Source organism: Mytilus trossulus, chromosome 3, assembly GCF_036588685.1.
Source record: "Mytilus trossulus isolate FHL-02 chromosome 3, PNRI_Mtr1.1.1.hap1, whole genome shotgun sequence".
NCBI classification, from domain to species: Eukaryota; Metazoa; Mollusca; class Bivalvia; order Mytilida; family Mytilidae; genus Mytilus; species Mytilus trossulus.
This window is the reverse complement of record NC_086375.1, coordinates 46,837,495-46,864,624: the sequence shown is the minus strand read 5'-3', so window position 1 is coordinate 46,864,624 and position 27,130 is coordinate 46,837,495. Positions and strand designations below refer to the sequence as shown.

Here is a 27,130-nt window from a genome sequence, read left to right as displayed (position 1 = left end):
TACGTAACATATTATCGATTCCATGCGATTCTAATTTGTTATGTTATACACTATTACTTTAGACGTTATAAGTTTTATTATGTTATAAATAAAATATGAGAATTGTAGTAAAATCGGCTGCCTGGTAAACATATATATGTCATAATATGATATCATTTGTGGATTTCCCATGGGTCTAACGTTACTAATTCTTGCCAACTCAGTAATGCTCCTTTTAATAAAAAATGATTTTGACTTAAACAGCGAAGTATTGTTATGTCTCTGTTTATAAATTCTTGTTTGTCACGTATTTCGTAGTTTTATAAATATAAAAATGCCGTTTTCAAATATTTTTTCTCTTTTTACTACAAATACGGTAACAACCCATAATGTTATGAGATCATCCAGACGAACTATTTGATATATTATTGCGCGCATAAACAAACTTACCTGTAAAGTGCATAAAATATTTCGACACAAAATATCTATCTTAAAAAAGTTTTAATATGCATATCTGCACAGATTATGGTGAAACTAGAGATTTGTACTAGTAGATTAAGAAAATGTAGTGAAATATCAAATTACAACTACCGCCGATCACGCACTATATTTCATTCAATCGGAAATTACAGAGTCGGTTCCCGCAAATCTTCAGCAGCCAAAAGCCGGTTGTGTTTACCTTGCTCTTGCGTATATTAAAAGGGATTTAAATTTTGCTAGAAGGGGACTTAGACAGATTATTCAGGTAATGTATAATGTCTTCTGTCAATTGAATTTTGCATCGTGGCTTGAATATGAAACTTGCAGCAGTGGGAAAACCGGTGCCAATATTTTCAACATGGCGGTGATGTATCGATGAAAAATGATAAACATGTTGACCCGAATAGTAGATCTTTGATCAGTTTTTCAGGAAGCAGGTAAAATTCGCCCATATTTAATAGCTATACTGGATAGTAATTAAATGTGCATATTGCGTTTAATTAACGTAATCAACAAGTTGCATTCCGATACTTCCATCCCATCACAGTATGCAAGATGTTGAATCAGCTTCACAATCAATGATCTAGTGGATGTAAGCTTCTGAATAGATAAAGTGTTAATCATAATTGAAAGAGTCATTGTTACTAGTAATGTTGAGTGATCATATGAAAAAGGACTAATAATATTTTCGTGTTGTGATGGGTTTCTTTATTTCATCATCTGCATCTGTGTTTTAGTCTATAGCTGGAAGAACTTCAGGATACCAGCAATTTATCTTTTGGATTGCATTAACTCCGGATATATTTTATCTTCTACATACAATCACCAAACGTGTGAGTGAAACTACACTTTTGCATTTGCATATATCTTGTATGCATCTTGACCAAATCAGTTCAGTTTAGATCTCAATTAATTTATTGTAATCGTACCATAAGATTAACAGTAGTCTTGGTCTTTACCATATATTATAGTAATATGCATAATATATAGAGAAATCTGAAATACCATTTTAATTATTGTCAGTTTGTGGGTTGAACTAAGCATTTTGTTTACCTATAATGTTTTAGAAGGGCAACAAAAATTGAAAATAAGAAACCTTGTAATTTATCTAAGAGCAAAATAATCTGAATCCAAAGAAGATACAAATCAGTTATAGTAGATTGTAATCTCTAATAAAATAGTTAAAATGTAATTATTTTAAGCTGTGAGAACAGAGCCTTCCATTTTAAGAGTAAAACGAATTGTGTATTCAAGATGCAAGATCTGTATCGGTTTTGAACAAACTGGTGATTCCTAAATTTCCTGACAGAAAGTAGCACTGAGTTTTGTCTGATTTTGTTTGTGAATTATGGACCCAGGATAAGTTTTTCAATGTGATTGGACTATTGAGAACTTTGGTACAATAATGTACAAATGTATATTAAATAGTACATGTGCATGGTACATGTACTTTACATCGCAATAATTACAAAATGTACTGTAATATCAGTAAATCGTTGTTTGTTTTCTTCAGCATCTGACAGTGAAGTATAAGAGTTAATGAGTACTGACAGAACAATTATTACATTATGTACATGTACTTATTTTAACCAAATCTACATCTACATACAAGCATTTATTATTATAAGTGACTGTTGTTTTCTGTTTGATTGATATTTTTAAGTTAATCAACTGATCCTCTCCCTAAAAAATTAGAAATCTTATAAACTTTTACAACTTTTTATACCGTGATTTTAAAGATATCATTTGCTTAATTACTTGCCTATTTTTGAAGACCCTACATGTAAATGATTGTTGAGCTCTAGACATGTTGTGTACATGTATCTCTCATGTTGTTAGGTTGCTACATGTATGTTTAGATTTAATAATTGTATAATGTTGCCTTTATCAACATGTATACTTTGTAAGAAATATATTTAACATATTTGGGGTCACCTTGACCTACATTTAACTCCAGAACTTCTTTCTTTGCATTTGTGTTAAAATTAGAAGCAGTACATTGTACATGTACATATACATATAAAAAAATTGAACCAATTTTTATTGGACCAGTAGCTAAACAAAGCTTTTAGTGCAGCTTTGATTAGTTTATCATATAACTATCTTAAATTTATGCAAACCAAAATACTTCATCAGCTCAGGTTTCAGATAAAATTTCAGGCAAGATAATGTAATTGTAGACACACATATTAACTATTGCACTATTTTTACTTCTAAGGGGGTCTGTAAATTTATGTATTAAGGCTTGTTATAATTACTTGTGTTTACAAAAAAACTTGTTACTGACTACAATAAGTTTGCTGTTATATACAAGTCAGCTATTGTGTTTGGCTATTTAGGAAGGATGCTAACCAGTCATAATGCTGCTACTATTGTTATCATTTGTATATTCAAAATGTACATGTACACAAATGTATATGATATCCAATAGAGGTTCATAGTGGTGATGTCAGATGTATCTTAAATTAATTCCTTTTAGAATCAAGTGCTTTACTATCATTTTTTGTACTTGCATGTAGCTAAGCTACAACTAATGAGATATGGATAAAATTCCATGATTTGACATGTATTTTCTTTAGCTGTTTGTTCTGTTGGTTTGAGTATAGTGAAGAATATTCATGGAAGTTCTATGAAAAAGTTGGTTTTGAATTTCATATTAATATTTTATATTTATAAGGACATTTCTTTGAGAGGAAATTGAATTACAATCAAACATGTAATAGGTTACTTAATGTACTTTATCAGTAGATTTCCTGAAGTACTAGACATTTCCTGTGATGTAGTGTTCATAATTAGCTCCCTATAACTTTGATCTGAAGATTAAAGGCCAAACCATTTCATAATGAATTAATGTGTCACTACAAAGTATAAAGAAACAAATTTTGTTAAAAAAGAAAAATGCTGTTTTCTTTAAAGTGAGAAAAAAAATGGTTATACATGTAAACTATACATATATTTCTGCCATTTTCCATCCTGTATATATCATCATATCCTAGATAATTTTACATTTTGTTCAAGATGTAGATGGGATGGTTATAACCAGGTAATTTTACCTGCCTGGAATTAATGTTACATAGTAATAAACACATGTACACTGTTCAATAAGTTGAGTCCATAAAATTTGACTCCTTTCACATTGTGTTTAATTCTTGCCACAATAGAACAAATGTAGTCTGCTACATGTACTCTGGTGAAAAATTTAGTCATTCAAATAAATACAGGTACTTTAACACTGAACAAACAGACTGCTGTTTGGGTATATCAATATTACAGCTGAGTATATTTGATACATGATTATGTATATATGTACAGTACTTAGGGACTAATGATAATGAGTTTCAATAATAAGTTGTTCTACACAAAAACAAAATGCATGTACAAATGTATGTGTACAAACAAATGGAAGTTTTTAACGACCTTGACTGGCTATACAGCCCTTGCACGGTCGGCTGTATGTGTAAATGGTTGTGTACACATGTACATGTATGTTTCAATTTCAATTTTGTGATTTCTATCAACAAAGATTTATTTTGATATTTAACAGTTCATTTAACAACAAAGTCTCAGTTACATACTAATTTGAACTGGGAATAAATGGTTCTGATTATGATCTAGATATACTGATCATTCAATATTTTGGCATATTTGACATTTTAAATTGTTTAAAAATTGATGTGTTTAGGACACATAAAGTGTTATTTAATGTTAATAAATTTGTGAAGGATTTGAGTGAAGCAGATCTATGGGACACCTCAATTTAGTTAGTTAGACTTAATTATATTTGATTTTGTCTAGATCTTATGATTTTATTTTCAGGGAGTTGTGGCACCTTAAGCCACCATGACTGAAATTGAGTCCTACCAGAATAACACTGGTGTACGGTGGGACCCAGGCCAGATAGAAGATGACTTTGATGCTGCAGCTAATTCAGCAAAGTTGTTTGAGAGGTCCAGAATTAAAGCTCTAGCAGGTAACCTATTATTTATGATAAACTGATAAATTTTAAAATTCAAGCAATTTGTAGCAATACATATTATATACGAGTTGTGTTACTGTTTTAAGCTTACATGTAAAGTGCAAGGAATTATTCTATTAAAAGTCATGAGACTTGTGTTGAATAAACTTTTGGAAAAAAATTATAGCTCTATACATTCTGATTTGAATTTATAGGTGAACTTAAAACAATAAGTTGAATAACATTTGTATTTATGAATATTGTGTACACTTCATTGACTGTTATTATGGTCTTCATAAAAAATCTCATTCATAAATTTAAAAGACCATTTACGATAACATTTACAAACAGGTAGTACTGATTACACTGTTATCGACAAAGGTGACTTTTCAGGTGTTCCTCCATGCAGAAAGGCTTGTGTTGTCAACTTACAAAATGTATTTTCAACAAGTCAAATGTCATTGTGTCTGTAAAAGGAAAATTTGACCTTCAAAAATAAGTGTTTTTTTAAATGAAATTTTACTGTAATTCTACAATTTTAAAGTTGTATAGCTTTCCTTTGAACAAATTGACTCAAGAAAGGAACAAAAAACAGTTTTATTTTGTTTTGATTTTGTATGGATCATTTAAAAAACATTTAAAATTTGATACTGAAGGATTTCGTTTTAACTTCGTCATTTACCTGATGTTATAATTGAAGTAGTTTATGGACCATTGCCTCTTTTTCAAGGTGCATATTTCTCACTAACTTCAATAATCATTTACATATTATAATAAACAAAAAAGCTCTCAAAATGTTCATTTGACATTGTAATTTTTAATTTGTAGCAAAAACTTGCTTCTTGTAATATTATAAGGTTAAATTTATGTTCAATATATAGGATTAGAAATCTGTAAAAAAAAAAATGGTTAAGTTTCTTTCCCTTATCTATAGATAAGTCCATTTTGCTTTCGTTTTTGTTGAAAGGTTCATGTGCACTGAATAAAATTATCATAATATAGCTGCAATATCTGACCTTTAAGTAAAAGGTGGTACCCCTTTCTAAACTTATAAGTTCAACCAAAATCAAATAATTTTTTTAAAACAGAAAGTACCATCTACAGATATAAGAATATTTATAACCAGCCAACATAAAAGACATATAAGATGATGAAACTCTTTGTGTACACAGACTAGAAATCCTAAATGTCACAGGATGTAGTGTATTGTAGACTAGACTGCTTCTTCAAATGACAGAACCATTATAAACAGATCAGTTACATTTAGTCTTTATTCACATGCTAATCCAAAACTCTTACATGCATACATGTACATGTACATCCATGATCGTGTACATTATATTTGTACAAAATTATTTTGTGTATCTACAGTAATAGGAAATGACTTGAGGAAAGTACTTGTATTATAATTTCCTTTTCCCACTGTCTAGGTGTTGTCCCTGATTTATATTAAGTAACTACACTTCAAAATTTGTAAATAGTACACTGATAGTAGAGGATTGTATGGAGACATACAAATGTCAGGTCAAATTATATCTGGGTTCCAGGAAAAGGAATATATCAGCAAGATCCGTCAATTATCAGGTAAATGTACATCTTCACACTTGTGTTCAAAGATTTTCCAAGTATTTCAGATTTTGAGAAATTCAGATATTCATTAACTGTATAGTTATCACAGGTTATAAACTTTCTTATTATGTCTGATGCCTAAGGTCTAGGTCGTTGGAGAAGAAGGTTTGAGTAGTTTGTGTTAGATTATGTCTCATTAAGGTTTACTCTACTCATGAAAAATCTATGGGACTTACTTTTTAAACATGATTGGTCAATGATGTGTCAGAAATGCTCTTAATCTTTCTGCAATTCTGCAAAAAATATGTGTAATGGTTGACATATCTTGACAGCTCTGCCATTTACGCTGAATCAGCAATAACTAGACAGTCAATGATACATCTTACTGTGAGATTTTGTGTCCACTCCATTATATCTACCTCCAATGAATTTTAACTTAACTTAAGAACAGTTTCACAGTTTTCACTTGAAATTAAAAATAAACAATTTGTATTTAGATGAGAGAGAGTCCGTACAGAAGAAAACTTTTACAAAATGGGTAAATTCCCACCTGATCAGGACAGGCTGCAGGATCGCAGATCTGTATATAGACTTGAGAGATGGAAAGATGCTGATGAAATTGCTGGAAGTGCTGTCTGGAGAAAGACTGGTAAGTTTTTAAAGTCTACTGATTTCATGTGCAAGTGAGAAAGTATAAAAAGTATGTGACAATATTTACTATTAAAGCTTTTCCTGGCTGAAATGTCGATACAAAAGAAAGAAGATGGTGTTTATTTTCAAGACACACAGAACTTTCATTGGATTATTATTTTCTTTTAATGAACTATGAGCCTTTCCTTGTTAAAATGTCCATACAACCGTTAAAAAAAGATAACTATTGTTTGTTTTTGACACGTAATTTTCATTTAATTATTCACATTTTCTTGATAAAATTTGTATTGAATTGAATCTCTTTTGCTATTGCTTTTAATTATAACCTTTTTTGTAGCCAAAACAAACCAAGGGAAAGATGAGAATTCATTGTTTAGAAAATGTGGACAAAGCCCTACAGTTTCTGTATGAACAGAAAGTTCACTTGGAAAATTTAGGTGCTCATGACATTGTAGATGGAAGTTCTAGATTAACTCTAGGTTTAATATGGACCATAATTCTTAGATTCCAGGTATGTGCTTTAATAGACAATACTGAAAATAATGATGTGAACTCCAGTATAATCTGTGGAGGCAGATGCATGATAACTACCTAGTACCTAGTGGAACATTGCATGTTATTTCTTGATGAATTAACATTTCACCTGTAAAATATTTTCATTGAACACAGGGACCAAAGTCATTATTCAAATTTAAGCTTTTGAATTCTGTAAAATATTTTATATGATTACGGTTAAAACTGATGCAGAATTTAATGTATATGTGCATTTTACAAAGAACATAAATTTTTAGTCCTGGGGCCTTTTCAGGCTACAATCAGTCAACTTACTTAATGATATCCATCCATTTATTCCTTTATGAGTTTTCAATTCTAATTTTTGAATATTGTGTGTTTAGATCCAAGATATCACAGTAGAAGATGCTGGAGATACGAGTGAGACAAGGTCAGCTAAAGATGCCCTATTACTGTGGTGTCAAATGAAAACTGCAGGATATCCCAATGTTAATGTCAGAAACTTCACAACAAGCTGGAGGGATGGTTTGGCATTTAATGCTATCATCCACAAACACAGGTAATTTCTATTATATTACAAATACTTTCTAAGATTTCATAGGATAAGGACAAAAGTTAATAACAGTTCCCATGTGCAGTCCATATGGGAACAGATAAACAGATCTGATTCAACAGATGCCCTTAACATCCATTGGCAATCATGTGAACATGTCTACCCATCTCTCCAGAATGTTATTGTCACAAGTATTCTTTTCTTCAAAACAAGGAGTAAATTTCTCAGGTGCTTCTTGTTTATCATTTCATATATTTTTATTTTAAACCATTACCTGATTGATTATTTGGTCTGGATTTAACCCAATGTCTGCCATTCCTACTTTTGGATGATTTCGAAAGGAGATTTTACAAAAATAATCAATATTGTTTCTAGTCTATTCTGTAAGAATTGAAGACCTTTATTTTATTCAGATCATCAAATGTGTACATTCATAAAAACCAATGACAAGTCCAATGATAAGAAAAATCTGAAATGGGAAGCATTCTTATAGGGTAGGAGAATACTTTCTTGTTTCTAGAATAGGGTCAATATTTTTCATCAGATCCTACTCAAATTCAGATTAGATTTCCTTTTATCAATCCCTTGGATATATTTGATAGTCATAAAACTTAAATTGGGGACTATTTGTCAGGGAGAGGAACCTTTTAGATACTAGTATCCAATTTATGTTGTCTATGGGATATCCGCTCACTAAAGTTTCTTTCATTTTATATTAGAAAAGGAGCTTGTGTTTTTGTCAAGACATAAATGATGCTACATGATTAATGGGACCTTCAAGTTCAAAGTGACTGGCACTTGAAAGAATCATTAAGAACTGAATTGCCACTTAAACCTGAAAAACTGAGATGAGCTCACAATTAATATTTGTTCTTTATTACCAATTTATGTAAATGTGACAGTCTCCATATTTTGCTTGTGAAGTGCCTCATGTCAGTATGGATCAAAAATTAAAAAAAGTGGGTTCATTAGGAGTAGCAAATAAGGGAGAACTTCCCATTTTGAAATAATGGAACTATACATATAATTGTATTAATATTCCCTTGGGCTGTCTAGTATCATGTAAATGTGATGCAATCGAAAACAAATTTTGTAAAGATTGTACTATAATATCTAGACAATATTTTAATTCTCAGTTTACTCAGGTGCTATATATATATATACATATATAACTTGTTGAAAAACACTGCCATACATTAAACCAAAACATTTATTTGGACATGATGTGCAGAATGACATTAGATTCCTAAAATTCTCTGAAAGTTTTAGATAATTACTTCAAACCAATTTCTGGTTCAAGGTTCAGTGTTATCTTTTGAAATCAGATTAAGTTTTAGTTCATTAAAATGTTCATATGTAGTTGATTAAAAAAAAGCAAGGACAATATAATTCTTCAGTTCAGCTGAAAGTAAATTATTAGGTCTGAACTTGTCAGTAAATGAGGTATGTCAGGTCCCAGTTATGTAAAAAGCCTTCTATTACTGTATTTCCCTAGACTATTGTAACATAGATCAATATGTTTTCCATGTATTGGATTTTTCTCCTTACTGTTAGTACAGTTGATGGGTTTTGTGATACATTTGATAGATGATAGGCTTGATCAGTGGGTTTATTACACATAAAGGAAATATCAACATAGAAGTTGTTGTTGAAGAGGGAAATCTTTGTTTTATCATCATTGTACTGACTCTAGATCTTATATAACTGTGATCTAATTCTGACATGGGTAATTAGTGATCTTTGTGAACATGGACAGGAGCCATTAATTGAATTGGAAATAGGAAAGTACTAATCTGATGACTTAAAGTTTCATTTGCCTTTTCTCTGACATTTGTGTATTTTGAAATGCATTTCTGAACATGTTGAAATATTGTAACTCCTTCAGCCTTTTCTACAAAAAATTGATAAAAAATATTTTATCAAGCAATCCTGATGAGCTAGGTTAAGGTACCTGTGTTGTGTTATCTTTTCTAACATTTTTTTCTAACTCTTTCACACTTCTAAGAATGTTGGAGATGTGCCAACATTTTTGTGTACACATTTGAAGAAAATCTTCAGATTATCCAGATGGGGAAGAACAATGTAAATAAATTAAATGAATAGTTTTCAGCAACCCTTTGAACTGAGGGTACCCTTTTTATCCTACAATTTTCAACCCAGAATTTTGATAATATTCTTAATGAAGGATAGTTACTAGAATTTAAAGAGAATATTTCTGAACGCTAAGCAAATGTCTTTTTTAGCTCACCTGACCTGAAAGGTCAAGTAAGCTTTTCCCATCACTTGGCGTCCGTCGTCCGTCGTCTGTCGTCCGTCGTCCGTAAACTTTTACAAAAATCTTCTCCTCTGAAACTACTGGGCCAAATTTAATCAAACTTGGTCACAATCATCCTTGGGGTATCTAGTTTCAAAAATGTGTCCGGTGACCTGGTCATCCAACCAAGATGGCCGCCATGGCTAAAAATAGAACATAGGGGTAAAATACAGTTTTTATACGACCGCAAATTTTGAAAAAATTTTCGTCGTATATTGCTATCACGTTGGCGTCGTCGTCGTCGTCGTCGTCGTCGTCGTCGTCGTCGTCGTCCGAATACTTTTAGTTTTCGCACTCTAACTTTAGTAAAAGTGAATAGAAATCTATGAAATTTTAACACAAGGTTTATGACCATAAAAGGAAGGCTGGTATTGATTTTGGGAGTGTTGGTCCCAACATTTTAGGAATTAGGGGCCAAAAAGGGCACAAATAAGCATTTTCTTGGTTTTCGCACTATAACTTTAGTTTAAGTTAATAGAAATCTATGAAATTTTGACACAAGGTTTATAACCACAAAATAAAGGTTGGTATTGATTTTGGGAGTTTTAGTTTCAACAGTTTAGGAATTAGGGGCCAAAAAAGGGCCCAAATAAGCATTATTCTTGGTTTTCGCACAATAACTTTAGTTAAAGTAAATAGAAATCAATGAAATTTAAACACAATGTTTATGACCACAAAAGGAAGGTTGGTATTGATTTTGGGAGTTTCGGTCCCAACAGTTTAGGAATTAGGGGCCAAAAAGGGACCCAAATAAGCATTTTTCTTGGTTTTCGCACCATAGCGTTAGTATAAGTAAATAGAAATCTATGAAATTTAAACACAAGGTTTATGACTATAAAAGGAAGGTTGGTATTGATTTTGGAAGTTTTGGTCCCAACAGTTAAGGACAAAGGGGCCCAAAGGGTCCAAAATTAAACTTTGTTTGATTTCATCAAAATTGAATAATTGGGGTTCTTTAATATGCCGAATCTAACTGTGTATGTAGATTCTTAACTTTTGGTCCCGTTTTCAAATTGGTCTACATTAAGGTCCAAAGGGTCCAAAATTAAACTTAGTTTGATTTTAACAAAAATTGAAACCTTGGGGTTCTTTGATATGCTGAATCTAAAAATGTACTTAGATTTTTGATTATTGGCCCAGTTTTCAAGTTGGCCCAAATCGGGGTCCAAAATTAAACATTGTTTGATTTCATCAAAAATTGAATAATTGGGGTTCTTTGATATGCCAAATCTAACTGTGTATGTAGATTCTTAATTTTTGGTCCAGTTTTAAAATTGGTCTAAATTAAAGTGCAAAGGGTCCAAAATTAAACTAAGTTTGATTTTAACAAAAATTAAATTCTTGGGCCTCTTTGATATGCTGAATCTAAACATGTACTTAGATTTTTGATTATGGGCCCAGTTTTCAAGTTGGTCCAAATCAGGATCTAAAATTATTATATTAAGTATTGTGCAATAGCAAGTCTTTTCAATTGCACAGTATTGTGCAATGGCAAGAAATATCTAATTTCACAATATTGTGAAATAGCAAATTTTTTTTTAATTAAGAGTTATCTTTCTTTGTCCAGTATAGTAAGCAAGAAATATCTGCAAGAATTTTTTTTAATTGGAGTTATCTTTCTTTGTCCAGAATCAACTTAAATCTTTGTTATATATACAATATACAATGTATATTCACTTTTTACTACATGTACCAACTGATAAATTTAAATAATCTTTACCATTCAGTGATAACAAGCAGTTTTTTTACATCATGTATTTAAATGATTAGTAATTGTTGCAAACTCCATTAGAATATTTTAATTGAAATTAGTTTTGGAATAAGGGAAAGGGGGATGTGAATAAAAAATTGGGTTAAATTTTTCTCATTTGAAATTTCATAAATAAAAAGAAAATTTCTTCAAACATTTTTTTGAGAGGATTAATATTCAAGAGCATAGTGAATTGCTCTAAGAGAAAACAAAAATTTTAAGTTCATTTGAATACATTCATTCTGTGTCAGAAACCTATGCTGTGTCAACTATTTAATCACAATCCAAATTTAGAGCGGAATCCAGCTTGAATGTTGTGTCCATACTTGCCCCAACCGTTCAGGGTTCAACATCTGCGGTCGTATAAAGCTACGCCCTGCGGAGCATCTGGTTAGCTTATTATTTTTAACTCGAAAACCAAAGCATTTAGAGCAAATTTGACAGGAGTAAAATTATTGTTCAGGTCAAGATCTATCTGCCCTGAAATTTTCAGATGAATCTGATAACTCGTTGTTGGGTTGCTGCCCCTGAATTGGTTATTTTAAGGAAATTTTGTAGTTTTTGGTTATTATCTTGAATACTTTTATAGATAGAGATAAACTGTAAACAGCAATAATGTTCAGCAAAGAAAGACCTACAAATATGTCAACATGACCAAAATTGTCGGATGACCCCTTAAGGAGTTATTGCCCTTTATAGTCAATTTTTAACCACTTTTCGTCATTTTTTGTAACTTGTACAAAAATCTTCTTCTCTGAAACTACATGACCAAATTTAACTAAACTTGGCCACAATTATCATTGTGGTATATAGTTTTAAAAATGTGTCCGATGACTCCGCCTACCAAAGAAAATGGCCGACATGGCTAAAATTAGAACAGTGTTAAAATGCAGTTTTTGAATTATTTCTTTGAAACTAAGACATTAAGGGTAAATCTTTCAAGATGTACATGTTCATTAGAATAAGATCTATTCCCTCACAAATTTTCAGATGATTCTGACAACTCATTGTTGGGTTGCGGAAATTTTGCAGTTTTTGGTTATTATCTTGAATACTATTATAGATAGAGATAAACTGTAAACAGCAATAATGTTCATCAAAATAAGATCTACAAATAAGTCAACATGATCAAAATTGTTAGAGGACCCCTTAAGGAGTTATTGCCCTTTATAGTCAATATTGAACAACTTTTCGTCATTTTTGTAACTTGTACAAAAATTTCTTTTCTAAAACTATGGGCCATTTTTAACCAAACTTGGCCACAATCATAACTAGGGTATCTTTTAAAAAAAAGTGTCTAATGACCCAACCTACCAACCAAGGAGACCGACATCAGTAAATACAGTAACAGGTGAGCGACACAGGCTCTTGAGAGCCTCTAGTTCGTTACCTTCTTGTCTACTAGTATTGCCTTACAGAATACAAACCATAAATATTGCAATTCATCCATTTTGGTCTTTGATCACTTATTCGATGTTACTTTGGTATATGAACCTGGGAGAAAAGATATATGTGGGTGTTTTGAGTGGCAGTTAGCTTTTTATTGATTTGAGTTTTGTTGAAACGAAATTAATTATCATGATCCTGTAAATGAATGTAGGATGACTAAAAAAAATCTTGCATTTTTATATATCTGTATTGCAAGGTAGACTCTTTTATTATACATGTTAGACTAAAAAAATAGTTTTATTACTGTAAGACACTTTGTGCACCAGGATTAATTGTAAGCTCTCTTTTTACATTCCTTCCCATTTCTACCAGACAGTCGGTAAACATGTTCAATATTTATAGATGAATATAAACAAGAGGAGTTGGCTACAGATTTGAGAGGTGAATTATAGAATGCCAAAAAGACGCTTTCAAATTATAAGAGAAAAATCAATGTTCTCGTAGAACAACAGTCAGATAATAGACTAACATACAATATTGATCATCTGGGCGCATTCCCCTCGCTATTTTAGTCAGAGAGAAAATTATTGCTGACTAACTGAATTACAAATGAAGTAGAGGTTGTTTACTGTATAATCCTGTATGACTATGCACTAGACTGTACATAGGCGTGGCTTATGGAGGCATGAAATCAATGTGCAATATTGACCTTGAAGAATAAAGTACAGGAATATAATGAAATGATGATAGCTAAACAATTATTTTAGCATTTGTAAATAATTCTGTTCATGTAAGGGTGTGGTTTGTTGAAGCGTGAAAATTTCAATGGTTGTTAGTATGCAAGTTGTCAATCACTTCAATATATAGAAATGTAAATTTGAATCTATTTCCTATACAGAATAAACTGTTCATTTATTGCTTTTTATCTACAAAGATCACTGCATTTATATTTCTATCAGACAAGTGTTTGTGTGTGTATGCCAGATAGGTTGGGTTTAAGATGCTGTGGAATCATTTAGATTTGTGGATACTTGATTTCAAGATTTTAATGTTTTGTACATGTATACAAGCGTACAAAATGTACTATGTTAAACATTAAAAATGGTTGTTTACCTATACGCATGAAATCCATGAATATTAGTATCCCATAAATAATGATGAATCCATAATAGTGAAAGGTCATTTCCTACTGTTAGTCAAGTCAGTCACCTGATCAAAAACCACTGAATGTTGTTTTATAAAAAGTGAATGGATGAATGGCCTGGGAGTATTTGAAGTGACAGGATAATTGTCAGCATAACATCTTAGACATTCATTTACCTTGTTCTATGACCTTATTTTACCTATAAACAATTTATGTAGGTGTGAACTTGTATTGATAGAAAGTTTTTTTGTAAGAGTCCAAATAAAAACTGGTTGATATACTTAACTTTGATTTTTAAAGCAATTGCTTTCATGCCGTCGCGTATGGCCATCTTTGTGACCCAGATCAGAGACTCCGCCCAGATCAAGCCATAGTATTTTGTTAAACAGGCTCCTGGTCTGTCATTCTTAAACACCTGTGTATGTTTTCTAATGCAATACATAGCTTGAAACTTTTGAAAAACGTTAGTGGATTTAAGAAGTTTCAGCATACGTTCTTGTAGATGTATTTTTGTATTTAGGGGGACAACCGTTTGACTATCAAAAAACATAGACGTCCGAGTGAAAAAAATGCATTTTTATACTTGCGATTCCGTTTTCCGTTCGTACGATGTTTCAACAAAATATGGAATCATTTCAGTTGTTGATTTAGTATTGAAAATTTGACTGAATTATCTTTTATAATATACGGTATTATATGTTTAATTGGTGTTCTTTTAAGAAAGAGGTCAGGTGCTCTTGTTCATTCATAAAATTGTCGTTCATTCATAAATTTATCGTAAAATCAAAATCACTACACAGGTAATCAGGTTATACGTAGTGTCAAATGATTACCTGTAATCTAAAAATAGACAAAGTTAACTGACCTATTTTGTTGATTTGTTTGCGCAAATAATTTAGAGGAACGAAACCCTTGTTAAAAACACACAACAATAAGTTTGTTTTCCTTTTTTGCCATAACTCCGTAAGATTTATCGATCACCTTACTAATGAAATGGACCCGTCCAAACGTGATAGATGCCAAGTCCAGATGAAGAGATATTTACAATTTGGAATTTTCTAGTTTCATAGATAAAAAAAAGTACATCCTTTTTGGATATCATATTCAAAACTGGGTATGCATGACATATGATGAAACCATTATCCTAGTCTTTCCAATGAACGAGTCTACTACGTTTGTTGACCCTCTACGGTCCACCGTGTTTGCAATTTTATTTCACATGAATTCGAAATATTGAAGATCATTTTCACAATGTTTCCTGAAAATTGGATAAAAGCAACTTAGAGCTGTTTGTTCTTGTTCGTATAATGACGATTTAATGTCATGTTTGTCTGTGATATGGCCCCTCTTTTCGGGATTGCACGATAATTATAGTTATCTCGTACCCCATGAGGATGACACATATCAACTGAGCAATAATGTTTGGGACTTAGTTTTTAAGAAATGATGACAAAGTAACATTATGAAAATATTTTTAGTCAGCTGAAATATATATTTATTTTTTACATGTTTATGCCTTGTAAAATATTTTGTTTCTTTCCCGTTTTTCAACATTTGCGTCTGGAAAGTTGAAATGTTTTAACTGAAGTGTTAAATTTAAATTAATTATGAAAATTAAATCAATAAAGGAAATTATTGTCCAGTTACAAACACTACTAGGGGATAATCCATAATAATTTCTCTTGGAGTTATATGTTTCAGCACATGTATATTTGACCCAAACTTTAGCCTGGTAAACGTCTCCTTGTGAAATATAAAACATATTAAAAATGACTTTCTGCTAAAGTCTTTAATTGATATAAAGTTAAAACCTTCTTAATTCTCACTAGAAAACACTCCTGTCATGTTTAATTCTTAAATATATGTGGATGAAAAAAAAGTCCCCAAAACATAAACATGGCAGCAATTGCTTTTACAGCCTTTCAGGCTTTGATTTTAAATGTTGCAGGCCTTTTGATAAGCGAGATAAAAATATAACTAAAGGGTTCATTTGTTGTATTTCCATCAAAACATTTCATATCCTGCCTTTTAGTAATGGTTTATAAAGGATAATCTTGCAGCTGAATAAGACATTGTCTATTTCCCATTCTTTCAAGGATTAAAAAGTATTAAGAGAAAAACATTTATTAAGATATCCATAGCCTAGATAAACCTGTTACTGTAGAAGTGAAGCACCTGATACTCTTATTAAAAGTATGTAACATAACTCCACCCTTAAAACTTGTTCAGAAGTCATTATATATCATACTGTTTAAGTTAAGATAGGAAAATACAATAACTCCCTTTATTTTGTTACAGTATATATACAATGACACTAGAAAGGTTAAACTGTAAAAATGTGCATCAGATTTTTATAACCAATCCATTCACCAAAAATAGGGTTTACATCTTCTTATTGTTGTATGAGAAATAAGTTTATATGAATTTTTATCTTCTTTTCTTGAAGTCCACTTGTGAGACCATTCTTCTCTGATAAAGGGGTAAATCTGGAATCTATAAAGTAAACATATGCAAATCTAGCTAATAAAACAGTGATTTCCTAAGAGATTTAACCAAAGGTCAGCTTAAGTCTTGATCTTTATCTTGATGATTGACTAAAAGAATGATTCATTATTCAGTATTGATAGCTAGAACATTACATTCTATAACTATCGATGATCCCATGTGACCTGCTGAGCTCATAGTTGGAGTTTGACAACTTATGCCATGCCCCTTTAATTAACCTTGGCATGTAGCCCATATTTTCTCAAACTCAAGCCACCTGGTGGGGGATGCTACTGATAAATATCTGAGGAATGCTTCTTACTGTTTTGTAATTTTGTTTCCATGGTAACAGAATCATCCAGAGGGATGTGTCAATTACCAGAAATAGATGAGTGTATCTTGTCTTGATACATGCCATCAGACTCTGCGCCAGATGTGAAGCTTTTATTTGATCTAATTATTTATCTTCCACATAACACCCAATAATAACACATAACTTTACTGATCATATGTAATACCATAGTTGTGGTAATAAACTTATTAAAGGATTAGACATCATTTATTCAAGTATTAATGATATTATAGAAATAAACCCTTGAAAGTTATAATCTCTAAACCAAACATATTGCATGTATCTAGTGGGTGGATAATTCACACTGTATAAATATACTGAATTTAGTTGTGTTTAATGGACTGAGACTGCCTACTAGTGCAGAAATTTGACAAGTTGACGTGAAATATCTGATTTGTTATTTTGTAAATTTTAAGAATGACATGTCAGGAGTTATGTATTTCTTAGATGGAAGATTAAAATAAGAATTGTATAATTGAAATGAAAATTAAAAAAATGGCAAATGCCTTCAGTTGTCATATTAAGTTGATTTGCCTTCTAAACTCTACAATGCTTAAAAAAATGTTGAGGAGTATACATATGGAAATGCCCTTTACACATACATCATGGTCACATATCAATGCTAAAACATTTGTACCAGTTAAAAATACACCCACTGTTCAGATCTAAAAATTACACTTACAAAAAGATTGCTTTCTGACATATTTTTGATATACCGATTACTAATAAATGTTGTGTACTGATTTACCACTTGTATGATTTCACATATTGGCAGCAGAACCTGTCACTGACTTAGAGGAGAAATATTGATAAATAACAGTTGTGATTCACTGCTAGGTTAATACAGAAATCATGTTGTTCCATTAACTTAATTTTAGAAAACTGAAGAAGGGTTTACAAGCAAGGCTTTGATGATTTCCTTTGAAATAGATAAAAAATATTGCCTTAACACACTGTTTCTTTGATAATTTATTTTGGATTGTAGATAAAAATTGTATTGATAATGAAAATTAACTCTATGATATTTATGGAATGCTCACAATTAAATGTAAAAAAAAATCAGTTTTATGAGTTAGTTACACTGTTTGAGTTATTACAATATGTTATTTAGATTTAAGAATATAAAAAAACAGTGTGTGATGCTTCAAAGAAGAAAAAATAGGTTTCTTTCTTTATGAGGTTGTAAAATCAATCAATGTGTCAGGCAACAAACTATACTGATGAATGAATCTTGATAAGCAATTAAAATGGTTAAATGTAAACAAAAGGTGAGAGGAGAAAAAAAAACCTACAAAATGTTAATAAATGAGTGATTAATGTAAAATGTCTTTCATTTTCAGACCTGACTTAATCCAGTATGAAAAACTACAGAAATCTAATGCCTTGTACAACCTTAACAATTCTTTTGAAGTGGCTGAGGACAAACTTGGTCTTACAAGACTTCTTGACCCAGAAGGTAATTCAGAATACACACTAGATAATACCTTCACGTCAATAAATATATCTGGCCTAAATCCAGAGTTTATAAAATTATGACAGTTTATAGTATGAGCAGATAGCACTGTTTGATTTGACTGCAGATAGTCAATGTTGAGAATTTCAGATAAGCTGTATCTGTCGGAAAGGATTATAATGGTTAAATTTTCACCTTGAAATCATTTATCTTCAAATCAAAAGATTTATATATGAATTCAATGCTCAATATTTCCGCATGAGGAGATTATATACATTTTCTATTACAATAACTTGTAACAAGTTTATATACATCATACAACCTGGTGCAGAAATCTGTGTATGCTGTAAAAAGCATTTACAAGTTTTTGCAGTGCAACAGGTGTTCGAAAAAATGTCCTTGAAATCAAGTTGGTGTATAAGTGTATGAGTCTTGTTTGTGTACTACACAATATATAATGTTGCCATGTTAACAGTGGGCAAATAAAAAAAAATCAAATATTTGTGAAGACACAAGATAACAAATGTTAAGGTTTATTGGTAATTGGTGTTTAATGATACTCTCAGCACACATGGCTACTCCATGTGGCCATGTTTGCAGTTTAAGAAGTTTTATTAGAATATTGATTGATTGTTGTTTGCTTATTGTCCAGTGGCAAATATTTCATGCATATTCAAGACAGGATAACTCAGATCTAACACAATACCATGCTAATAGTGATATTTGAATACAAAAAAAAACCCTAAATTAACTAATTGAATAAATGAAAATATTTATTTTTTTTTGTTTCATTTCAGATATCAATGTTGAATTTCCTGATGAAAAGTCTATTATTACTTATGTTGTCACATATTACCATTACTTCTCCAAGATGAAGGCTGAATCTGTTCAAGGAAAGAGAATAGGAAAGGTGTGTGTCTACAGGAAGTGCAATACTCATTATATTTAATAACCACTTGAGGTCTAGTTGAGATTTGCAGAATGTTAAATTCAAATACATTACAGTGGAAATAAAGAGAGCCCCACCCTCCCCAAAATAAACCAAAATTAAAAACTGTTATTGCAGTAATACACATACATTGCATCATATTTATAAAAAAATGTTGATGGAAATCACTTAATAACATACTTTGTCACTGTAACACCACAGTCAAGATAAAAACTATAATACCAAATACCTCTGTTGCAGCAAAATCCAAGATAGTTCTATTGTCAAACAAAAATCACTTCTCAACTTAATACTTAATTAACTAACCAAATGTGTAATATGGTTATCAATATTATTTAAAAAGGAACTAAACCAAAAACATGATACACATTGACACATTCCACATTTCCATTCTCAATTTTATATATTATACAGTTATTAATATAAGATTTAAAGGGGGACTATACTAAAAGCATGATACAGTTATTGATATAACAGAAGTAAGGGACTATACCAAAATCATTATAGTAGTTACAAATATCACACCAAAACATAGTTTTCAATATAACATAAACAAGATTAACAGGTATCAGCAAAAATTCTTCACAGCATTAGAGAACTGGTCAACCACCAAAACCCAACTACTCAGGAAAAACAATGAACAGCACATGACGAAGGTAGCCTGCCTTCGTGCAGGCTCAAAATTTGTTGTCGAACAAGTTTTAAGTAAACAGGTAATTACCCTCATTGTTTATTAAGTATAGAATTAAAAAAACAAAACAAAACAAAAAATCATAGAATAAATTCACTTTGGTATTTACATTACTAAATTTTATAAGCCGTAAATTAATTTTCTAAACATATTTTTTAGGTAATTGACAATGCACTGGATTCTGACAGATCTGTCCAAGAGTATCAAACCTTCACCTCTGATCTCCTGGACTGGATAGAACAGACCATTGTTATTCTCAATGACAGACAGTTTGCCAATTCTATGTATGGTGTTCAACAACAGTTGGCAGCATTTAATACCTACAGAACCAGAGAAAAACCAAAGAAGTAAGAATCAATTGAAGAAATGAAACTTAATGTAGAATTAATTCATTAATGCATAACTTTGTTTTACACATGTTTATACTAACAGCAGAAGTTAGTTATATTGTAGCGGGCTGAGGGTTCCAACTTCCAGAGACGGACGACTTTCTTATAAGCGTTGTGTGTCTGGTAATTTTATATACCTGAAAACAGGTCGTAGGTTGCGTACTCAGAGGATTGCTTCTATATTTGTATGTGTTAGCGTAGCAACCTACGAATCTGTAATCAGTACCGAGTTTGAGTCTTGTATGGCTTTTATAGAATGATACTAAATAAAGTTAATGATTTATTAACCAAAATAGTTATGGTTTATACAGGCTGAACAATATCTTTATAAATAATGATATATTATATAAAATTAAAACACTATTGGCTGCTCTAGTAATATGTGGTGCACCTAAATCTCAAGTGAGAAAAAGGGGAATTAATATATGGGTATTACTGGCATTCGTGGTAGTTAGCTCTGGTATCAAAATATGATAGACACAAGGGTAATAGCACAAATAGTACACAATAATTCTAACAATAAAATTATATTCTTCAAGAAACAATGTTTGATATTATGATTGTTCGTATAATTAACAGTTTATTGTCTCTGTGAGTGTCAATCTACTTTATACTGATTCAGTAATAAATATTCAAAATGATAGCTCTAAATTGTGTCACTAGCGTATCGTACTTTGAATTGATTCTATAGATTCTATGTGTAAATGAAAAACCCCGTTGGCCTTCAACAAATAATAATAAATATTATCTTGTAGTGGTTGACTTAATTTCAATCGTGCAACTCTATAATAAATTTCGGGTATCTTTAATATTCTTCTTAAAGGGATTTAACCTATTTCCTAGAAATTATACTCTAGCAGTGTCGGGACCGTGTCGTGTCGAGACACAGTTAAAACAATATATTATCTTTAATAAAAGCTAACTGTTTTCTTTAGGAGGATAAGTGAATTGTTATAGATAGAATGAATCGAAATTACTTTCGACACTAATGTTAATTGTGCCCACCTTAACGACAATACGACAATATTATTGTGCAAATGGCGACTTTATATTATTTGGATATGGTGCCCAGAAAAGACAAGACTGAACCCGAGAGATGCGAACTTCCGTATTTATAATGAGTACGACACGGTGCGACACAAAGTTCATTAAAGACATAACGCCAATAGCATGGTAACGTCTGTGACGTCATGCCACCTGCGCTATCCCAAGATGCAATACAATAACGTCAACAATAATGGCTGACGACAATATAACATAACAGACTGTCATGCAACATTAACGCTGCACAATACCTTATAAACCCCTAAAAATATATGTTAAACTACCACGAAAATGCCAACTAGTATTGAGTAAAGGTAAGAAGCACATTTATTAATAATTCAATATGTTTATAACTGTAATAACGTGAAAAAGAAGTAGTGGGTCCTGTGCCATTTCACGGGTGATCACATTCAGTATTTTTGTACTTGATAATGAAAATATTTTAAAATAAAAATATCCCTCCTAAACTTGAATCTCCCCACGGGACAGGCCGCGGCCGTTACAATATAAACAAATGCTAACTATACTTTTGAATAGGTTATAGTAATATATTAAAGGAAAAGCATCACCTATGATTCTTTATTGTCTTCAAATATACTGGGTTTTTTATCAGTGCATCTGGTATATAACTTTCTCTACCTGTGTTTTCTTCTTCTTTGGGAAACCACAATAACATTGAAATAATGTTTATACTTGTAGTAGTCACAAGTGACAACTGGTGCACTCATCAAATTTTGCTGAGACTTGTGCTGTTTTGTATCTTGTAAACACATTTTAATGCATGTTTTCACTTTGTTCTGTAGGTTTGATGAAAAGGGGAACTTGGAAATAATGTTGTTTACTATCCAAAGTAAAATGAGAGCAAACAATCAGAAGCCTTACCTTCCCAAAGAAGGTAAACTGATCTCTGATATCAACAAAGCCTGGGACCGACTAGAAAAATCAGAACACGAAAGAGAACTGGCCTTGAGAGAAGAATTGATAAGGTAATTATTACATTAGATAATTTATAGATTTAAAACAAAATTTACTGATAGCCTTTTTAAATAAATGTTTGTCTGTGTAGAGACAACATTTCATCTGATTGACAAGTGATATGAAGAAAACTCGGAAGTTTGATTAAGATGTGCAAATAAGAATTTTCCTTGGTGAAAGTATATCTTAGCATTACTTTTTTTATGAATTTATGAAGATGATTATTAATGAAGCTTCTAAGAAATACATGAAGTCTTTTGCAGAAGAGTGAAATGGGTTTTTTTTGTATCTAGAATGCTTGATGGAAATGATATCTTTTAATTTCTTAGACAAGAGAAATTGGAACAGTTAGCTGCTAGATTTGACAGAAAAGCTGGCATGCGTGAAACATGGCTTAGTGAGAATCAACGTCTGGTGTCACAAGATAACTTTGGCTTTGATTTGGCTGCTGTAGAGGCTGCGACAAAGAAACATGAGGCAATAGAGACTGACATTTATGCTTATGAAGAACGTGTTCAAGCTGTTGTGTCTGTGGCTAGTGACTTACAACAAGAAACCTACCATGATATTGACAGAATCAATTCAAGGTATTTAACATGAGGATACATAGATATAGGAAGATGTGATATGAGTGCCAATAAGACATTTCGCCATCCAAGTCATACTTTATAAAAGTAAACCCTAACTTAAAGTACAGTCTTCAACACAAAGTATTGGCTCACACCAAGCATCAAGCTATAAAGGGCCCCAAAAAATGACTAGTGTTAATCAATTCAAACGGGAAAACCAACGGTCTAATCTATATAATAAAATGAGAAACACTTATGAACCACACCAACAATCAATGTCCACTGAACATCACAGTATTCCAAATGATACAATTACATTGTACTTGTCCTGAAATATCAAGTATATGAAAATTCAAATTATATGACTTTAATACTTTTTACTGAACCATTACAATGTCTGTTGTAAAAGGGACATAAGAAGAGAAGAAAGTATGATTTGATTTGAGCTACAATAAAGAGTTTATATTTTTTGTGCATATTACTGTTTTATTACCAGTATTTTGAATTTCTTTTTCAGAAAGGACAATGTACTGAAATTATGGAACTACTTGATAGAACTTCTCAAAGCCAGACGTCTTCGTCTGGAACTTTCGCTTGGCATACAGAGAATCTTCCAAGAAATGTTATATATTTTGGACTGGATGGAAGAAATTAAGGCAAGGTTGTTATCTGAGGACTATGGTAAACATTTGATGGGTGTGGATGATCTCTTACAAAAACACAGTCTGATTGAAGCAGACATTCATGTTCTAGGAGAGAGAGTGAAAACAGTCAACACACAAGCCGACAGATTTGTTGATGGGGACTTCTCAGATGTTGGAGGTAAAACTTTATTAGATGTAGCTTAAATATGGAAATCTATTTGTTTGATCCAAATTGGATAAAAAATTAACATTAGATTTAGAAGCTTAAACTGAACTCATTTCACAATTTAAGGAGTAAGAGGAAATAATTTAGGATTTAGCTCCATATCATACCACCATGATCTGAAAATAAAAGAACTGTTTCAGTATTCTACACATTTGATGATTGTTACAACTGAATATAGCTAAAAAGATTTAGAGAGGTGATTTCAAAGCTAGGTTCATACAGAAAGACCATAAATGTTCTCTTGAATTAAGTCATATTTATCACTATTTGCCTTATTCTATTATTCCATGAAAAATTGTTCAGACTTGCATATGAAATTTAAAAATATCTTTTTACAGGCTATCGTCCCTGTGAACAGGAAGTAATTAAGGAACGTATGAACACCTTAGACACTGCATATGATGAACTGATAGCCTTAGCTGCTGAACGTAGAGCTCGCCTGGAGGAATCGAGAAGATTATGGCAATTTTATTGGGATATGGAAGATGAAGAGGGATGGATCAGAGAAAAAGAACATCTTATGTCATCACCTGATCTGGGTCATGACCTCACCAGTGTTCATCTTCTTCTCAATAAACATAAGGTATTGACAAGATTTTGAATCAAAATGGAAAAACTGTTTAAGAAGAAAAAATTGTAGTCAGTTTATTCAATAGATATGTAATTCATGTTTTCTATTGTTTTCATTTTAGATTGATGCATGCAAAATATATACTGTATATTAATTTTGAATGGTTAGCTAGAAATTTGTTTTAATGTTAGTATTTCAAGAATTTTTATAAATTTCCATTGTTTGATTTCAGGCCCTGGAAGATGAGATGACTGCCAGACATACCCACTTGGAATCTGTCTTACAAATCGGCAATGATCTCATCAACGCAGGTAATTTCGGAGCTGATAAGGTACAGCAGCGTATTGATGAGATCAACCAACAGTGGGATAGTCTGATGGATCTAGCTGCATTCCGTAAGAAGAGGCTCCATGAGGCTGTTGACTTCTATCAGGTAGGAATCAAGATGATAGATTTTAAGGAATTTGCATGTTGGAAGTACTCCCTCATACACATAGAAAATAAATACACAAATGTAGAACTTATTTCTTGCCCATTTATTGATTGAAATATTTTGTGGAATAAATAAGTCTTGTTCACTGATAAGGTTGATAAGGTCAGGAGAGGTGTTATTAAAAAAAAGACATAATTAAGCTTTGAACTGCAATACATTATTGAGATCCCATGGTAGTAATCCTTTCATTTTCACCAAAAAAATTAGGTCCAGGGGTTGTATTACATTATCTCAATAACATACATCCCACCAAATCATTTGATACTTGTTTCATCAATCAATTCCTGGATTCTTGTTTTCTAGTTCTTTGCTGATGCAGATGATGTTGATGCCTGGATGATGGATACACTAAGATTAGTATCCAGTGAAGACGTAGGCAAAGATGAAGCCAGTGTTCAGTCATTACTAAAGAAACATAAGGTTTGTTATTACCAAAGAATTTAATAAAAGTAACATACACATTTCTATAAGATTCAGAACAGTACATTCTGACCATGTTAAATAGAACAGAACTTTCCAGTTACTTATTTAAAATAAAGTATTAAAATGATTAATACCTTTGTGTCCTAAAATTCATTTAAAGATTCTTTTTAGTCTGAAAAATAGGAGTCATCTTTAGAAATGGAAAATTGTATTCATGGTTATGTATAGCATTCATATCATATGAATTCTAAGATAATATGTTTACTTTTAGGAAGTGACAGATGAACTAAAGAATTATGAATCAACAATACAAGCCTTACATGAACAGGCAGCAAGTCTTGGTGAAGAGGTATGTTTTTTAACTGAGTTATGTGTTGTCATCATTTTCTCTCAAAATGTTTAATGATTTTATTGGACAGATTTCTTACAAAATAAAGAGTTTTTGAAATTGAAAGCCACTTGCTTCTTATTGATATGAGAATTTAAAGGAGTTTTAAAAACTGACCAAAATAAATTGTTTGCAGATAATCCATTTGGGATTTTTTTCATGTAACTTCCATTGTTTATTGTATCTAAATATATAGTTGCCTTGTGACTATAAGCTTAAATACTTACTTTTTATAGGACTTGGAGAATCCTGAAGTACCAGCTAGATTAAGCCAGGTTGACAAACGATACCAAGAATTATTAGAACTGGCCAAACTACGTAAACAGAGACTACTAGATGCTTTGTCCTTGTACAAACTCTTCAATGAATCTGATGGTGTGGAAACATGGATAGATGAAAAGGTTTGTTATGATTTGATCTATAGTATTATATATGTAGATTAGAAAATGTCTAGTAAGTAATTAAGTTTTTGACAGTTGGGAGTAGAACTTTCTCATTGCCAAAGAATTCCATACAAAAAAATTATATAAAGGATGTTAACAACGTCATTAATTTTCCAATGTTTCATGCAAAGCTTATTCCTTTTAGTGAAAGATTGAAACATGGTTTAGGTGTCAAATTATTTGAAAAAGCTGTTAGCATTGTTTTTAGTTAATATATTATTAGATGTATGATTTATAAATTTTCTTTTTCTTTTTTCCAGGAGAAATTCTTGACCACAATAATAGTTACAGATGACATTGAGGAGCTGGCAATAATGAAGCATCGCTTTGATAGTTTCGAACATGAGATGAATGCTAATGCATCAAAGGTTGCTGTAGTTAACCAGCTCGCTCGTCAACTTCTCCAAGTGGAACATCCAAATGCTGCTGAGGTTATTGAGAAACAGAATGAGCTTAATGACAGGTTGGTTTGAAAAATGAGAAATATTTTCAGAGTTATGCAAATTAGAAATTCTTAGTTGAATTTTATAGGGCAGATAATTTGAAAATAGATAATTACACTGTATATCATAAAAAGTAATTAGTCTTTACGTAACTTTTGTAATTTTAAAAGATATGCTCTGAGACAAAACATTTATTGTGAAATTGTTGGAATGGTTCAGATTTCTTAAATGCAAAATGTCTTAAATTTTATAGCATATTAATGCAAAATTGTTACTTCTAAATGATAAAGTATAGA

The 27,130-nt window shown here is 31.4% G+C and overlaps 1 protein-coding gene across 11 annotated transcripts in view; it reads left to right on the top strand.

Annotated features, from left to right (window-relative positions):
• Nucleotides 1–491: 491 nt before the first annotated feature.
• LOC134711637 (spectrin beta chain-like) overlaps nt 492–27,130 on the top strand; it is a 50,915-nt gene continuing 24,276 nt past the window's right edge. For 10 of the 11 annotated variants that reach the window (XM_063572379.1, XM_063572388.1, XM_063572385.1 and 7 more), the window contains exons 1-17: nt 492–724; nt 4,276–4,429; nt 6,481–6,632; nt 6,972–7,145; nt 7,531–7,706; nt 18,474–18,589; nt 19,384–19,496; nt 20,386–20,573; nt 22,463–22,645; nt 22,964–23,221; nt 23,721–24,025; nt 24,412–24,656; nt 24,877–25,077; nt 25,441–25,557; nt 25,832–25,909; nt 26,185–26,349; nt 26,652–26,854. In XM_063572379.1, the coding sequence (XP_063428449.1) occupies nt 4,300–4,429; nt 6,481–6,632; nt 6,972–7,145; nt 7,531–7,706; nt 18,474–18,589; nt 19,384–19,496; nt 20,386–20,573; nt 22,463–22,645; nt 22,964–23,221; nt 23,721–24,025; nt 24,412–24,656; nt 24,877–25,077; nt 25,441–25,557; nt 25,832–25,909; nt 26,185–26,349; nt 26,652–26,854 (2,804 nt within the window). In that variant the 5' untranslated portion in view covers nt 492–724; nt 4,276–4,299. Of the gene's footprint in view, nt 725–872; nt 897–4,275; nt 4,430–6,480; nt 6,633–6,971; nt 7,146–7,530; nt 7,707–18,473; nt 18,590–19,383; nt 19,497–20,385; nt 20,574–22,462; nt 22,646–22,963; nt 23,222–23,720; nt 24,026–24,411; nt 24,657–24,876; nt 25,078–25,440; nt 25,558–25,831; nt 25,910–26,184; nt 26,350–26,651; nt 26,855–27,130 lie in introns of those variants that run through there. The other variant, XM_063572378.1, reaches the window with a different exon arrangement.